The sequence below is a fragment of the Myxocyprinus asiaticus genome, chromosome 29 (genome assembly GCF_019703515.2).
Source record: "Myxocyprinus asiaticus isolate MX2 ecotype Aquarium Trade chromosome 29, UBuf_Myxa_2, whole genome shotgun sequence".
Taxonomy (NCBI): Eukaryota; Metazoa; Chordata; class Actinopteri; order Cypriniformes; family Catostomidae; genus Myxocyprinus; species Myxocyprinus asiaticus.
In genome coordinates, this window is record NC_059372.1 from 5,844,863 (window position 1) to 5,859,691 (window position 14,829).

At 35.9% G+C, this 14,829-nt stretch overlaps 1 protein-coding gene across 1 annotated transcript; it reads left to right on the forward strand.

The window, feature by feature from the left end:
• Positions 1-309: 309 nt before the first annotated feature.
• LOC127420304 (protein-glutamine gamma-glutamyltransferase K-like) lies at positions 310-14,591 on the forward strand. Its single transcript, XM_051662493.1, has 14 exons — positions 310-419; positions 2,224-2,348; positions 3,000-3,191; positions 4,737-4,988; positions 5,068-5,186; positions 6,334-6,441; positions 7,462-7,639; positions 8,106-8,244; positions 8,358-8,550; positions 9,167-9,320; positions 10,213-10,497; positions 10,692-10,852; positions 13,948-14,084; positions 14,344-14,591. The coding sequence occupies exons 2-14, from the start codon at positions 2,237-2,239 to the stop codon at positions 14,486-14,488; spliced, it is 2,175 nt and encodes a 724-aa protein (XP_051518453.1). The 5' UTR covers positions 310-419; positions 2,224-2,236; the 3' UTR covers positions 14,489-14,591.
• Positions 14,592-14,829: the final 238 nt, after the last annotated feature.

Consider the following 14,829-nt stretch of genomic DNA (forward strand, 5'->3'; position numbering starts at 1 on the left):
TCATCAGGCTTTTACTTGCATTTATTCAGCAGATATTTCATGAATTTTCATTTGTGACTTTTGTGATGTAGAATTTTTGAGCTCTCTGGTTTATAATCATTTGTATTTCCTGGAATATTTGCAATATAATATCTGAACACTAACAGGTACATCTTGTTTCACAGACAAAAAAAGAAAACAAAACAAAAAAACTGTAAAATGACTGTAAAATAATTTAATGGTTTCCGTAATTTCTCTGACACACTCTGTGTGTGTCACCGCCTTTGTTCTGGTCTATTCTTATGAAGGAGGGGCGACTGGAAGGTCAATAAAGACTGCGGTCACAGGTGATACTTTGCCAAAAATTTGTTGAATTGCAGCAATCAGTCGGGTGGTGAGACAGCAGGTCCTTCAGAGATTCACAGCGATTTCAAACACAGGTAACACTTTATAAGAACTTGGTCAGGACTTATTCAATTTTATGTTCTTTAATGATTTTAAACTTGACTTTGATATAAAAAAATATCTTCTTTATTATGCAAATTTCTTAAGCAGTTTGAATTAACATTGTGAATTAAATGAGCTATATAACTTCACATAATTGCCAATATGAGAAAGAAATTATCATTCTCCATCAATCTTTATTAAATATGTATATGAATAAACATCTTAAACCATTTCTAATTTAATAAACACTAAATCGTGATCTATTAAATAATGTAATTATTATGTTATTAATAAAGGTTTATATAGTAATCAGTGTTAACATTACATTTCAATATTTAGGACTTATGACAGCACTTAAAGTTTATTACATTATATAGTCTAAACTTTAACAGCTTTCTTAAGCTTATTTAAAGTACATCATTTTGATTCATACTTTCATATATTTTATATGTATTTATAATTAAATTGGCATGTATGTGAGACTTATTAAATAATAATTATTTATTAATCCACTGGTTTGCGTTAAGATGCTACTGAAAAAAATGTTTGTGATGTATTTTCTACTTAATTGTTTTCTACTTTAAAAAGTAAAAGTATATAATAACTTTATAATCCTTGAAAGTTATTCTAAAACGACAGACACATTTTACAACCAGCATGCACAATGTATTCTCCAAAAGACAAAAGAAAAACAAAGAAGAAAAATACTTTTTTATTATTATTATAAAAGAACAGATTTGTTTTGTTTAGAGTAATCTATTAAATACTACACTGACAGTGTCAGTTATTGCAGGCACTGATGGCGTTTCTATGAATTATGTCATGGGATTATAACTTTAGCCTCCAGGTGAGAGGCATCTGCCCTACAGGCCATTATTAATGTGAGAGCGTTACCGACGCTTTTGTTACAAGTTCTTGTATGGAAGGACCATGATAATTGCTGTACATTCTGTGTGGGAGATACTGTGTTCAAGAATCAAGATATTCTTCTTTCTGATTTGATAATTGTCTTCTCAAGATACTTAGACGATTACATCACACCACTTTATATCAGTGCCAGAATCAATGCTGAAATGAAAAGAGAAAAAGGAGGAGGACTCATGTAGATGACGGAGAAAAGCAGACGATACAAAAACTGAACTGCATTAGGATAACCTTTGACCTTTATTTGTACTTGGGAAGCAAGATATTAATATTTGAGCTATGTGACTCATATTTATATCAGCTTTATGAGATATATATATATAAATATACACAGTATATACTTATGTACTTATATACTTTATATATATATATATATATATATATAATTGTCATAAAAGTCTAATCTTTTGACATTAAACTGTTTTTAATACCATTAGACAAACTATAAAAAGACATTGCACATGTTTTATTGTGTGTGTCATATCTGATACATGGATTTCAAAGGGGGGTTTTCAATAAAATAATATACAGACTTTTAACCAAGCACAAGTTGCTTATATTCAGCAAATATCAGTAACTATATAATCATTACAGTCACTTTTACTTTATTAAAATAAGCTGTCATTTATCCCAACATAAGAATCACTTTCTAAGAAGTCCACCGCCATTTTAAATAGATCGATATAAACATTGAAACCACTTTTTTCACAAATAACCACTAGATGGTGCCATAAACGTGAAACTTACATACCATTGGTTGTTTGGCTCGTCAGCTTTAACAGAGAGTGAAACAGGAGCTGTCAAACGTTGTGTTATAGGGTGTTAAAGTCTTTCTCTCTCTGTTTATATCTCATGCTCTTCTATATATTTCAGTCTGCTTCTAGAAATGTTTTCTCCTAACCCAAAACCTACTGGTGGTCCAAGTGCCAGCACACCTGCACCTGCGCCTGCACCTGCGCCTGCGCCTGCATCTGCATCTGCATCTGCGATAGCTGCAGGTGAGGAGAAAATATTAAAGTTCTTGTAGTGACTCAAAAGAAGGTGCTAGCAACACCAAGGTCATGGGTTTGATTCCCAAGGAACCCACATACAGATAAAATCTAGCTTGAATGCACTGTAACTCACTTTGGATAAAAGCATCTACCAAATGCATAAATGTAATGAGGAAGAGGCTAATTGTGGGAGTGGCTCCAGTCCAGCTCATTTGAATAAGATCAGTGCAATCTGGCCATTATCACCGAGAAAGTACGAAGTAAACATATGAGAAACTTATGAGATTTCATTTAGATTGATGAAATTTAGGAAGAAATGTTGCATTAAGGCAGCAATTCTGGGATTTTAGATATCAGACAAGTACATACAGCAAAGTTTTGGAAGTGACAACTGCATTTAAAGCAATAGTTCACCCAAAAATGAAAATGTTGTCATCGTTCACACATGCAGTCACAATTACTTTTATTGCATCTTTTTTCCATACAATGAAAATGAATGATGGCTAGGCGAACATTCAGTCTAACATCTTCTTTAGTGTTCCACTCAAGAAACCCCGTAAATAACGGAATTAAACACTCAAAATAGGAGTGACACCTGCTGTGTGAACGCATCATGTATCTCTTAATGATCTCTCACTGTTTCTCGTTCTTTCTCAGACACTCTTTTGTCGGTACGATCCATCGACCTCCTGAAATCCAAGGATGGACAGAACCGGCGAGAGCATCACACAGATAGTTACTTTAGCCAAAAACTGATCGTTCGCAGAGGACAAACATTCCAGATGTGGATCGAGCTCTCGCGACCTTTTAACCCCAAATCTGACAAACTTCAACTGGACCTGAACTTAGGTGAGTGTTTGACTGCTGTCGGGATTCACTGTACCTGTGTGTTTTTAGTTCGATCAGCTCCTTTTTTAAATCAGAACACAGCAAAATCCTGATTTACCTCCTTATGGTGCCACCAAAATCAGAATCACAATTAAAAGTATATTCAGGGTTTAATATAAGATAATCTCAATCAACAGCATTTGTGGCATAATGTTGCCACTGGTGTAGAATTATGGGAGACAGGGGGTACACGTACCTCCCAATATTAGAAGGGGGTGAATTGAACCCCCCCAATCATGTGTCTGTCCCTGTTTATAGATTTTTAATCAATGTGGAAAATAATTGAATGAGCATGAGATGCCGGCAAGGCTCGCAATAATAACCCCACCTCCCCCCAATAATCAAAACAAGCAAGTACAACCCCCCCATTATTTATACCATGATCAGTGGAAACATGGGTAAATATTTCACACTGAATATATATATATATATATACTGTATATAATAAGTGCTTTTATAAAATTATAAGATTCCCGTTTCTGCCTTTAAACCCTCCAAAAATTGGCCCCATTTTATTCCATTGTAAGTGTCTCACTGTAACCTCGATTTTGCTTTTTTTTTTTTTTTTTTTTTAAAGAAAAGGAGGGATGAGTCGATCTTAGTTTTTGTGGTAATCAACAAAATGCCACAAATGCTGTCGATTTAGCTTAACTTGTACTAAACCCGGAATATTCCTTTAAGTAGAGGTGCATCAGCACAATAAAAACACATGAATTTTGCAAGATATGCTTCACCTTTCACTAATAAAACATTGTCAAAGCTGCAGCTATGGAAATGAAAGAATGAGTTATGTTTATCATCGTAGGTTTTTCATGCGGAGTTAAACTGTTTGAATTGTAATTCACTTTTGTGACAGAGAAAGAAAGATTAATACTGAACATTTCAATGGTCTCCTCAATTATCAGCTCAACTTTCTGTTTATTCAGAACAGTGAAACTGACAGAAGAATTAATTCACTGCACTGCTCGTCTGATTCCTGAAGGATATGAGTCACGTAGCATTTGGGTTTGGGCCAGGACGAGTTATGACATCTAATCTGCTGATAATCACGCCGCTCCTAAATTCTCTGTTCTTAACAGACTTTGAATACAGTTAAATCATTAAGACATTTAGCAGACTGCCAGACTTATTAGTATGTCTTATTAATGTTTAATAGCTTCACTGTTCCTGAGATGAATATGCTATGTAAAAGGGATAGTTCACCCAAAAATAACAAATAGTCATCATTTATTCAGCTCATGATGATTCAAACCCATATGACTTTCTTTCCTCAGTGGAACACAGAAGGAGAGGTTTAGCAGAATGTTATCACTGCTCTTTTTCATACAATAAAAATAACTGGTGACCTGTCAAGCTCCCAAATGGACAAAAATTTCAGCCAAACGTGCAGCCTCAAGACGAGTCGAGCTAGGTCTAATATCAATGAAGACAAACACGTATCACATGGACGATCACAACTATTTGTAATATTTACATTTCCATATCTTTGTTTTGTGTTTGATACAGATTACATCTTTTCGAGCATTAGGGGGATACGAGTCACTGTTCCATTGGTAGATGAACTGGAAGACGGCCGCTGGGAGATGAAAATCGTCGAGCAGAAAGACACCAAGATCAAACTGTCAGTCAACACCTTACCGACCGCTCCTATTGGCCAATATAAGGTCTCCGTGATGACATACTCATTGAAGGGTGGTTCGTCTTTCCCGTACACCGCAAACAATGACTTCTACATGCTGTTCAACCCCTGGTGTGAAGGTATGGACTGAAATCCTTTTTTTCTTCATTTATTGCACTGAAGTGACACTGTATCTTTAAATGTCTCTCTCTCCCTCAGATGACTCTGTGTATTTGGATAATGAGGCTGAGAGGAAAGAGTATGTTCTGAATAATATGGGCAGAATTTACTACGGAACCGAGCAACAAATTGGAACAAGAACATGGAACTTTGCGCAGGTGAGAAATTTGCTTACAGTGAACAGCCACTCTTTTAGCTGCCTTGGTTCGGGAAGTATTTTTCCACACTGAAATTATTATTTATTTATTTTTGCACACAGTTTTTGCACACAGTTTTCTAAATAAATCTTATTGGTTTAAAACTAAGTAAAATTGACTTAACTTTGTGACATAACATTGATTAAAGTGAGTGATCCCTTTGGTATTCGCGGCCATTTTTGACCGGAAGGGTCAGATGTGTAAACCTTCTTTTTGATGATGATGATGATGATACCATTTTTTCTTCTTGTCAAAAATGACTGAATACCATAGGAAGGTTAAACATTTTAGTAAATTTTATAACTCATAAATATTATATACATACTACTTAAGGAAACTTTGTAAATTTTAAATAAACATCTTATTAGAAAGTCACATTTTGAATTTTTCTTACAAACATATGTTTAATCGTACTACATGACATACTATGCAGACCTCAGCACTCTGTGCACAAATGACGGTGACAATCAGAAGACATTTTTTTTCATCATAAATCAGTAATTTTGAGTAGAAAATGAACTTAGGACAAAACAAGAAGCTACCAAACATAACAACAAAATTAACAAGAAAAATGGTGTAAATAAACTTGTAAATAATGAAATCATGCAAGCTCATTCATTATTCAAGCCCAGTGCATGCTGGGAACACCAGCTTTGAAAAGTTAAGTCAAATGTACTTATTTTATTAAGTGAGATGTACTCAAATAAGCAAATAAATATGACAAGGTTTTCTACTTTAGGATAACTACATGATGACACATTGTAAAAATAACAAACAATCATAAATAAGCTAGAGCATTCATTTTACATGTTTGAATGTAGAATTTACTTAATATTTTCAAGGTCACACTTTAACTTATTCAATGTAGAAAGTACTTAATATTTTTTTGCTATATTTACTTAATCACAAAATATATTTTTTTCAGTGCATTTCAGTCAATTCTATAAACCAAACCCATGCAGCTCCAAATCACAGCATTACAAACTTTGATTTGAAGGAAAAAAGTATTTGAAAATAAAAAAGCAGCTCACAGGAACAGAGATGAAGCAAAGTTTGCTTAATCTATATTGCTTTAGTTACATTGTATAATTTGTTTTATTTGTTTCAGTTTGAAGAGGGCATTCTGGAAGCCTGTCTGTTTTTGTTGGAAAAGGGTCGGGTTGCTGTAACGGCATGGAGAGACCCTGTGAACGTGACCAGAGTGATATCTGCTCTGGTGAGTCATGCTGAAAGCCATAAATTAAGAAATCATGGATTTGACAATGATTTTGTAATTACATTCACAAGGATCTGATTTTTATTTTAAATTTACTATGTGAATTATTGGAATAAAAATTGGAATCACAGTTCAAATCTGTGTGATATTATACTCATGAACATGAACCAATCTAATGGTTTAGCAAATACTTTTCTAAGATGGAACATGTTGATGTCAGTACCATTTTTTATTTATTTATTTATTTTTGTATAATGTATAAATAATAATAATAATAAATACAAATTTCATTTTTTTAAAAACCTATTTAGGATAGGAAATGCAGAAGAAAAATCTCCAGTTTTTGAAGCAGGAGTTTATGTTTCTTTCATGTGTGTTATATTAAGTGATGATCCAACGCTTGAGTTTATTATTTTATATTATGTTATGATGAGTGCTCACTGCAGCTGTTATCAGTGCCGTTGAGTTACAGTGGGCGACGATATTTTCTCGCGCACACAGATGTGAACTCTACTTACTCAGCTGTTCCGCAGCTCGTGCTCCTTTCCAGTTAAATTGCAAAGCAAAATGCAAACAAATTATATACAGTACATGCAATGACGAACAGATGCAATATTTGATTAAATTAAAAAGGTATATTAGGGCAGATTAGAACCAGCAACTCCTTGTACTAGAGGTGATATTACAATATTACTATGAGACCAATCAGTCATTTAGGACTAAATTCTCTTAGATCCATGTATCTATCCATTGACTAACAAAATCCCAGAACTGACAGTTTTAAATATATGGGTCAAGTTATTAAATTAATTATGTGAAATTTTTATTGGAGCGCTTGAATTGGTCATCAAGAACAACTATTTATCAAAACAATAAAGATTATTTGACATTATCTGCACATAACCTAATTAATATTTATGAGTTAGGGCACTTTGTGATGTCACCCAAACCCTCCAACTGCCCCCACCACTTTTTAAAACAGAGTGACGCCCATGTTTTCACCCTTTTTTTCTGTGACAGGTTAACTCCAATGATGACCGTGGTGTGCTGCAAGGTAATTGGTCAGACAGCTATGAGGGCGGGACTTCTCCCACAGCCTGGAGTGGGAGTGGTGACATCCTGAGACAGTACTACAAAAGTTCAGGAACACCTGTCAAATTCGCCCAGTGCTGGGTCTATGCTGGAGTCACTAACTCGGGTAAGTTAGTGACTAAAAATACCATGCCAGTTACCAGAAACATACTAATATGTGTATGCAAATTCTTTGCTAATGCATTGCAAGCACGTGGTTCTAACATATGTTGTTGCATTACTGTGGCAGTAACAAACCTCAGTACTCAAGGGGGCGATAGAGTTACCCTCAAATGTCTGCACTTTTAAACTGATTTGTTATTTTGGTAGCTAGCTATAGGTATCAATAGTTAACCAACTTTAAGTAACTTGCTAAGCAAGATTTTCATCATAGTGTTTGCGTTCATGTACTTGCATACTTGAGTACTTGTGTGTTTTGGGCATGTAAAATAGGAAACAAAATAAAACACCAGACAATGCTATGCCCCACACATTTTTGTTTCATGCTATTCACCATACTACCCCTTTATTCTATTTCTGTGTCCAGATTTTTCATGGCGATGTATATTTCTTTCTCTGTTTTTTTCTCTCAGTGTTAAGATGTCTTGGAATTCCTACCCGTTGTGTGACCAACTTCAACTCAGCTCACGACACAGATCTTTCCTTGACCACAGACATTTATATTGATGAGAATCTGAAACTCATTGAAGAACTTAACAATGATTCTGTCTGGTAAGATCCAAATTGCTTGCCCTACCCAATCACCTCAACAACCATAAGTTTCTTTTTCTTTGTGATAAATTATGTTAATACCAGCTTTGTTTTGGAACTTTCTCTCTCTGTAGGAACTTCCATGTGTGGAACGAGTCCTGGATGTCCCGTCCAGATCTCCCAGCAGGTTATGGGGGTTGGCAGGTTGTGGACGCAACCCCACAGGAGCAAAGCAAGGGATTCTACCGCTGTGGCCCGAGCTCTGTCACCGCTGTCCGAAACGGACAAGTCAACCTGACGTACGACACTCCATTCGTCTTTGCTGAAGTGAGAGCTTTCATATTTACATTAAATCTTGTACCCTCATTTGTCTCACTCTTTTACAAACAAAGAATGAACTGTGCCCAATGATAGCATGGTTTATTTGCATGCAATTTTTGCATTGCTTTAGTGCCTGATTTACTAAAGGAACTGTGCAAATGTTGAACACAATTTGCATGATGCAGTTTCCCATGCAGGATTGTTCTGAGTGCTAGAATACCTCTCGTCCAATCAGATTCGAGGACCAGAACTAACTGTTGTATAATATGTGATATTGAAATACACAACTGGAATGGAAATTAGAATCTGTGCACCTTTAAGACAGAAAATGGACACTGACAAAGTTTGCCATAAAAAGCCATATGTAAACAAAAACAAACAAATTAATGAGGTTATTTTCGCATTTACAGGCAATAGTCAGGGATAAGTAAAAAAAAAAAAAAAATTCCAAAAATGTTGTAATGTGGCCATATTGTATTTTATATATTGCATCTAATCAAGTTTGGTTTGTGGATAGTTTATGAATATGATGCGGGGTTTTGCGATAATACCATGTTATAAAGTGGTGCAACAGTTCAGTAAATTTGCACCTACTGTAAATGTTGAATTTTGTTTGTTTCAGGTGAATAGTGATAAAATCTACTGGCAGCGGAAAGCAGATGGAAGTTTCATTCAACTCAAAATGGAGAAGAATTCCATTGGCCAGCGCATCAGTACTAAAGCAGTGGGCTCGGACCAACGTATCGAGATCACAAACCTCTACAAATACCCAGAGGGTAGCAAAATGTCTATATGCATTAACTCTGTATCAACACAGTTGCTCTGTTCTGAAACTGAGTGAGATGCCTACCTAAACAGTATTTTAAAGCTTCATTGGTGCACTGCCAACACAAAAGCTGTTCTTAAAAGTTAGCAGGTATGCTGTTCTCTGAGAGAGGGGTTTTTCCCCGGACCAAGTTTGAAAACCCCTGCTTTAAGACACTCCATTTTACCCAAATTCAAAAGCAGCATCACATGTATCCTTTACGTAGAGAAGGCATTGTGAGGAGCTCAGAGGAAAAAACAATCATCCAAGATGGCCGACAAGTACAGCAACATAATTTTTTTTTTTTTTTAATTAATTTTTTTTATTAATTAGACTATCATGTCGTTAGCTAACATCAAACACTATAAGAATCAATTGCAAGTCTTCACACCAGGAGCACTATTTGTGTGGTCATAGTTGTTGCTTATGTGGAGAGTTTCAAATCAGTCATTTATCAGGTTCCATTTTAGTTAGGATCATGCTTTAGGGTTCCTTCAGACCGAACATATGTTGGCTTGTCAGCACTGTATTTCAGTTGTTTTTCTATGTAAACATGCTAAATGGGCATCTGTTTCTGTTTCACTGTTTCTTCATTGTCTGGCGCAGGAATGTTGAATATTTTAGACGCTGTGTCATTTTAACTTTAAAAACGCATCTTAAGAAACACCAGCTCTCTGTTCTATTCTTTGCGCTGCATCTAGCATTTTTTGTATAAAAACACGTTAAGTCTAAATAGCGCCTTAGAAGGCAGTAGACAGTTGCCAGCACGCTCCTTCCTAGGGTTTGGAACGGAGCTAATACTTCAACTCTTGAATGACAGCAAAAATTCACACTTCCCTTTACCTTGCTTTCACGTCCTTCAGGTTCAGAGGAGGAGCGTATGGCTGTGGAAACCGCCAGTCATTACGGCTCCAAGCCGACAGTGTATCCCTCTCCCACCGCCAATGATGTGACCATTGAAATCGTAATGGAGGGGACGGGACCTCGTATTGGTGGTGATGCCAAACTGTCCATCGTTCTGAAGAACCAAAGTTCAGTGCAGCGCACTACAACTCTCTTCTGTGAGGTGGCGGTCATGTACTACACTGGCGTTCTGAAAGCTACTGTAAAGAAGGAGCAAATTCCTGTTGTCCTCAAACCGCAAGAAGGTGAGGATGTATACAGAACATGCCCAAACTATATAAAATATATAAAAACCAAGACTACAAAAGGAAATGTTTAGAAGAGTGATGGATGGTTAGTCAAATTCTTTGCAACAAAACTACAAAGCAAAATGTTAAATATAGATTTCTCCTTAGAATTTTAGCATTGTAAATAATATACTGTTCGTTGCCTCCTTCAGTCAAGACCATTCCTTGGACACTGCAGTATCGGGAGTACATAGACCAGCTGGTGGACCAGGGCGCTCTGATGCTCACAGTCACTGGACGGGTCAATCAGACCAGACAGATTCTGGCCACCCAGTTCAACTTCAGATTGCGCACACCAGATCTTACCCTAACTGTAAGCGAACATTACTTCTTGACTTTATCTGGATCTGTTGGGAAAACGATTTAAAGATGTCAAATTTTACCATCATTCTCATGTCAGTCTAGCGTAAGATGAAGAAAAATAGTGTAATGTGTAACAACCAAGCAAGCACAAATAGTTTTGACATTGCAATTCGGTTGCAGTTCGGAACAGTCTTGAAATTGCAATGTGCAATTTACACATGACATGCAATTTACGCATTTGGAAAATCAACAAAAACAATGGTATTAGATGTTCAGATTTAGTATAACAGTGATGCCTCTACACCAAAAAAAGGTAAACGGCAATTCTGAATACAATTTATGGCAAGCCGAATTAACATTTAACTCAAATGCTGGATATGAATTATAAATATCTACTAGGGATGTGCACAGATAGTCATTATTTGGTTAACCGTTCAACGCACCTGTATTCGAATACCAAAATCACTGTTCGGTTATTCTACACGTGTAATAGAGGTCTTCAGCAGTATTCAATATTCTTCAAAACCTGTCTCGTGACTGACGGAACCCTATCGTTTTGGGCCGGGTTCAGGTCAGTTTTTCGAGTATACGTTTTCTTGCGCAGGACCGCCGCATGTTTTAGACACCATGTCAAGTTAAAAAGAACTTCAATATTTATAAAAGCATCTTGAGAAACTTGCGTTCTGTTTCATCTGTTGCGCTGCATCTAGCTTTATTAGCGCACATGTCACCGGTGTTCTTAAGAAGTTTAGGTTGCAAAGAGAACTTTATGTGACTGTAACACTTGAATTCAGATTGTTTTTCGTGTGGCAAAGTTTCAGCGCTTAATAAACGGGAAGCCAATGTTTTTTGATTTTGTATTGGTGTGCAGACAAAATTCCACAAGTTAAATGCCAAACTATTTAAAAATCAAAGGACCCCAAAGAGGCTAATAAACTGCAACAGTTTAACTCCATGCACATCACAATACTAGTATTCACTGCCTTTACGGAAATGTGGACCTGCCTGGGCAGAGTACATATCAGGCTTGGCACTTGGTACGTATTTTCATTGGTTAAAGAATATTATGTTGCATGCAGTGACAGTTTGATCATTTTTGTTAGCCTTTAATGTAAGTGATTCTCTCATTTGAAGATCTATGTATTGTTCAATTTAGACTCATGGCTCACTGTGCGCTATAATACCTGCTATTTTGAGTAGTGTTTGATGCATATCCATTAAAATAAACGTTCTTTATTCCTGAGTCCCGTCTCCCAGCGAATTACAGAATAACCATTCGTGAACCCTCGCAGTTAAACGAATATTGCAAAAGGTTACCGTGCACATCCATAATATCTAGTGGTGTGGATTTTGATTAATCCCAGTGTCTTTTGAATTCGTTCACCAAAAAGATTTGTTTAGATTCGTTCAATGATTCGTTTATTGACAATTTTTGCAAATTACACCTTTGCGCAAGTTTTGAACGAGTAATTTGCATTGAAAAAAAGCCAGAACAAGTCTAATGATCCTTGCGATCTGATTATTGTAAACTGCTGAGCATGAATTTTTATCAAACTATAAAAAGGACAACAATACTAGCCTAAAAAATAATCATGCATTTCAATAACGTCCTTATGTCATTGTAATTTGGGGTCATCACTCACTTTTATTCATAATTTATCTGGCCCGATAGACGAACTGAACGAATGACTTGCCTCCTCTCATTCAGCCAGTCAGCAGATCCTTGTTCATGAATGAGATGACTGATTCATTCATTTTGTTTGCGAACGAGTGTACCAGTAAATTCAGTTCATTCATGAGATGTGTCCTCTCATTCAGACTCAAATGACCGACTACTATTTCAATCAAGGGGTGCATTCATTCAGTGGGTCAAGCCAATGATATGCTTCTTCACAGCCTGCACTCGAATTCTACTGGCTTATGCTATAGTCAGTCTTTAAAAGCAGGACAAAGCAACACAAATGGAATTTGCATTTTGAAAAATGTACGAAGACACTTACCATAGCCGTTTTCCCCACAAATGACAAGACAGCAGGACTTATTTTTCATTTATTTAAAAAAATTCTGGTCTTCACTTTTTTCAAGATATTCAAGTAGTTCAAGAAAAGCCGTCATCTTACACCATCTGTGCACCAGAGCGCAGCATTTCCATTCGCAATTCATATTTTTTTTTAGCTGTATAGTCTTCAGTCATTTTGACACATTCATAAACTGGGGTTTATGTATCGTGCATACCTTTAAACTTGTCAGTGCATTTCACCTCTTTCTCTCCTTGTTGAATGTGACTGACTCACATGCCAAACTGAAGAAACAACATGCCTCCTCTCATCCAGCTTACTGCTGGAATGTTTGCAATTCCATATTCATATTAACAAACACTGAAGATAATAACCTACTGTGGGAGGCAAGCAGAGCTTAAAAATTCTTAAAAGCAACAAGCATGTCACCAATACCTGGACAGATAGGAGCTTACAGCAAGAAGCATGTCGCCGTTACCCGGTCCGATAATAGTTTATGGCAACAAGTATGCTGCCATTACACGGCCGGATAGGAGCTTACAACAATAAGCATGTTGCCATTAAACGGCTGGATAGGAGCTTACGGCAACAAGCATGTCGTCATTACCCAAACAGGTAAAAAGAAGCATGCACCCATGAAACAGAAAGGCAGTTAAGTCAATGAATATTGTATAATCTTGAAATGTATTGGTAGATGTCATGATCAGCTAAACATCTGCTGATTGCAAGCTTGACTAACGTGACCTTCCTGAACTGATACTACGCTTGATTTATGGCAGGATATGAATTATACATATAAAATTCCATTTTCACTAGTTAAAATATTAATTCTTGATTTAAGCAATGGAATTACTACTAGTGAATATGTTAATTCTTGATATCAGTAATTAGGTTTGCGATAGTAAAAACGTTAAACCTTCATAAAAAAATGATAAAACCGCTTCACATCAAAAATGGAATTTCAACTAGAGAAACATAATTACTGATCTGTAACTGCATTTTCACAATTATCTGTCATTCACTCCTGTTCAAAATGCCTTTACTGTAATGCTATATATACTGTAATTGTGTGTTTTCACTCTTTCAGGCTCTAGGGGATGCTGTGGTGGGTAAAGAGTTGACAGTCAAGATCACTTTCCAGAATCCACTGCCACAAGTGTTGAAGAACGTTTTGTTTCGTATAGAGGGACTGGGAATGCAGAGCATCAGAAAGATTACATATGGGTAGGACACTTTATATAACGTGAACGTTTTGAGGAGTGATATTGTCGTGCACTTTAGATTTGATGAGAAAGTGTCTGCTAAAAAATCTAAATGTAAATTATTTGATAGAAGTGCTTAAAGTTCTTAAGTGTGAAAAAATTTAAGTTTTTAAAATGAAAGTTTATTTTCAAAATTAAAGTTTTATTCTCTCTCTCTCTCTCTCTCATCTCTCTCTCTCTCTCTCTCTCTCTCTCTCTCTCTCTCTCTCTCTCTTTCTTAGTGATGTGAAAAAGCTTGAAACAGTTACATTGATGGAGAAGTTTATTCCCATGTTTCCTGGCGCTCAGAAACTCCTCGCTTCGATGGACTGTCGTCAACTCACTCAAGTGCACGGAGTCACAGATATTGTAGTCAAACCAAAGTAAAAAAAAAAAACACTATAATTTTAAAACCTTGTTAAACATTTTGAAGAACATTACGTAGATTGAAGGATAATGATAATCTACAGATAAACAACAGTTTTCAGCAATAAAGATCTTACATGTTTACTTCATATCCTGTCTGTCTGTTCGTAATCTATATTGTTTATTTACATTGTAGTTTATTATCAATATCAGTAATACAGTTAAAACTTTAATGTCTTTATTCAGATGCTGTAAATATTTCTATATAACCTTAGCTACAGTATATTGCATTGTTGACAGCTTACAGAGGGGAGACAAAATGGTCTGAACACATTTTGTTTTTTGTTTTTTTGCAATTTACA

Excerpts from the sequence above, each read along its gene's own strand:
- LOC127420304 (XM_051662493.1), top strand. The coding sequence starts at position 2,237 with ATGTTTTCTCCTAACCCAAAACCTACTGGTGGTCCAAGTGCCAGCACA. Across the intron at positions 2,349-2,999 it reads TGCATCTGCGATAGCTGCAG|ACACTCTTTTGTCGGTACGA; the intron begins GTGAGGAGAAAA and ends GTTCTTTCTCAG. Across the intron at positions 14,085-14,343 it reads ATCAGAAAGATTACATATGG|TGATGTGAAAAAGCTTGAAA; the intron begins GTAGGACACTTT and ends TCTCTTTCTTAG.